General features: G+C 63.9%; 1 protein-coding gene across 1 annotated transcript; it reads left to right on the top strand.

Moving 5' to 3' along the window:
• Positions 1-204: 204 nt before the first annotated feature.
• Positions 205-2221, top strand: LOC113833242 (POU domain, class 4, transcription factor 1-like). Its single transcript, XM_027393898.1, is given in 5 exon segments — positions 205-327; positions 1079-1416; positions 1418-1457; positions 1459-1674; positions 1676-2221. Coding segments are annotated over 5 exon segments (1263 nt in total).
• Positions 2222-3054: the final 833 nt, after the last annotated feature.

Here is a 3054-nt window from a genome sequence, read left to right as displayed (position 1 = left end):
GGAGCAGCGGCAGCATCAGCACCAGCAGCATCAGCAGCATCAGCATCAGCACCAGCAGCAGCAGCAGCAGCAGCATCCCCGCGGCGAGGCCAGTGCGAGCCGCCCCGGGCCGCTGCGGCCAAGGGAGGCCGGGCGAGCCGGCGTGCGCACTTTGCGGCGGACTTTTGCGAGTGTTTGTGGATATTTCCATGCCAAGCCGTCAAGATGATGTCCATGAACAGCAAGCAGCCTCACTTTGCCATGCATCCCACCCTCCCTGAGCACAAGTACCCGTCGCTGCACTCCAGCTCCGAGGCCATCCGGCGGGCCTGCCTGCCCACGCCGCCGGTAAGCGCCCCCCACGCCACGCCCCCCCCGGCCCCGGCCCCCCCGGGCCCCGGCCCGGCCGCGCGCACGCCCCTCCCCCGCTCCGAGGGGCTGCATGTCGGGGGGCTGCCGTGTGCCGGCCCCGCTTGGGCGGGCAGGCGGGCGGGCGGGAGATTTTAGAGGGATCCCGCTGTGAGGCACGTGTGCCCAGGGGCGCTTGAGGTCGCCTTCCTGCTGCCGGCGCCTCTGTCCAGCGCCTGCCATCAGTGGGCAGCTCTGGGGCCATGACTCTCGACTTTGCTCCACTTTCTCTGTTAATTTCACGCCGGGACAAGGCGATCTCTATGCTCGCTCGGGTGTGTGACACGGGTCCTTAGCTTCGAGTTACATCTCCATTTCTTCTTTTTCTTCTTTTCGTTCCCCTTCCCCCCCCCCCCCCCCCCCCCCCCCCTCGTTCCCTTTCCCGGAATGTATTTCCGTGTCCCCTTCTACCCTTCTCCGCCCTTGGCTGCTGCCCGGTCCGTCCCTCCCCTTGTGTCCCCCTGCTCGTTCTCAACACGTCCCCATCTCCTGCGTTTATCCCGCTCTACCCACCCCACCCCCGTTGTTGTTGTTGTTGTTGTTGTTGTTGTTATTTTGGTCGCATTGTGTTTGCCTTTTGCCCGTGCTCTCCGGCTTCTGTGTTTGTTTTGTTTTGTTTTGTGTATGTGTGTGTGTGTGTTTGTGTGTTTCCCCTTTCTTTTCGTTTTGGTTTGGTTTGTGTCGCCTGCAGCTGCAGAGCAATCTCTTCGCCAGCCTGGACGAGACGCTGCTGGCGCGGGCCGAGGCGCTGGCGGCCGTGGACATCGCGGTGTCCCAGGGCAAGAGCCACCCTTTCAAGCCGGACGCCACGTACCACACGATGAATAGCGTGCCGTGCACGTCCACGTCCACCGTGCCCCTGGCGCACCACCACCACCACCACCATCACCACCAGGCGCTCGAGCCCGGCGATCTGCTGGACCACATCTCGTCGCCGTCGCTCGCGCTCATGGCCGGTGCGGGTGGCGCGGGCGCGGCGGCGGCGGCGGCGCCCACGACGGCGGCCGGCCCCCGGGGCGGAGGCGGCCCGGGGCGGCGGCGGCCCGGGCGGCGGCGGCCCCGGGGGTGGCGGGCGGCGGCGGCGGCCCGGGGGGCGGCGGTGGCCCGGGCGGCGGGCTCTTGGGCGGCTCGGCGCACCCGCACCCGCACATGCACGGCCTGGGCCACCTGTCGCACCCGGCGGCCGCGGCGGCGATGAACATGCCGTCCGGGCTGCCGCACCCGGGGCTGGTGGCCGCGGCCGCACCCACGGCGGCGGCGGCGGCGGCGGCGGCGGCGGCGGCGGCGGCGGGCAGGTGCGCGCGGCGGCGGCGGCGGCGTGTGGGGCGCGGCGGGCCTGGCGTCCATCTGCGACTCGGACACGGACCCGCGCGAGCTCGAGGCGTTCGCCGAGCGCTTCAAGCAGCGGCGCATCAAGCTGGGTGTGACGCAGGCCGACGTGGGCTCGGCGCTCGCCAACCTCAAGATCCCGGGCGTGGGCTCGCTCAGCCAGAGCACCATCTGCAGGTTCGAGTCGCTCACGCTCTCGCACAACAACATGATCGCGCTCAAGCCCATCCTGCAGGCGTGGCTGGAGGAGGCCGAGGGCGCGCAGCGTGAGAAAATGAACAAGCCCGAGCTCTTCAACGGCGGCGAGAAGAAGCGCAAGCGGACTTCCATCGCCGCGCCGGAGAAGCGCTCCCTCGAGGCCTACTTTGCCGTACAACCCCGGCCCTCGTCGGAGAAGATCGCCGCCATCGCCGAGAAACTGGACCTCAAAAAGAACGTGGTGCGGGTGTGGTTTTGCAACCAGAGACAGAAGCAGAAGCGGATGAAATTCTCTGCCACTTACTGAGGCGGGTGCGAGGTGCCGGGTGGGGCGGACTGGGGAGCTGAGGGGTGCGTTTCTTCTCTGGCCTACTCCCCCTCATTTAGAGTGTCCGTTATCTTGCCTGCTTTTGGGGAGTTCCCTTTCTCCCCCTCTCCTCAGCCCCACTCTGCACCCTGCCCTAACCATCCCCCAGCCTAGAGGACAGGGGTGTTGGATGTGGAGAAAGGATGGGGGGCATTTGGGTGAGCAGGGCGTGGGGGGGGGAGAAAAGCAAAGACTAGAGCCGGGGTGTGGAGGAGCAGGATGGTTCTGGGGACAGGGTGGGGGGTAGACGTGGGGGAAGAACTGGGGATGGACCGTTGTCTTGACCAGAGACACTTATCAAAATCATCTGGGGACCAAGGAACTATGTACAAAGACAAAACTACCAATCACCACCAAAAACAAAACATAAAACCCTAGACTAATAAAGAAGGGGGAAAAAGACAAAGAAAGATGCGTTAGCATTTAAGTCGGGGAGCACTATTCTCCAGCTTCATTTACCCCAAAGGAAGAGAGAAGAGCAATACCATTTCCACCACCGCCCCAACTCTGCACACAAGTGAGTCACAGATGAAAACCAAACTGGAGCATGAAATTTATCTCTAGATAGGAAGCTAGTTGTTCTGTGTTTAATTTTTCCCTTCAAAAAGGTTACACTCACCCACCCATACCCCATTGGATTTATTTCCTCTTCCAAAGAGATTCCAAGGCTTTGCTCCAGCTCAGGAAGGCGCTGCTGGGGCTCAGCTCAAAGGGCTTTGGGAGGCCAACTGGATGTTTAAACTGAACCTTCTTTTTCTAGGAGCCCGATGGCC

Source organism: Cricetulus griseus (genome assembly GCF_003668045.3).
Source record: "Cricetulus griseus strain 17A/GY chromosome 1 unlocalized genomic scaffold, alternate assembly CriGri-PICRH-1.0 chr1_1, whole genome shotgun sequence".
NCBI lineage: Eukaryota > Metazoa > Chordata > Mammalia > Rodentia > Cricetidae > Cricetulus > Cricetulus griseus.
This window is presented reverse-complemented; position numbering and strand designations above follow the sequence as displayed.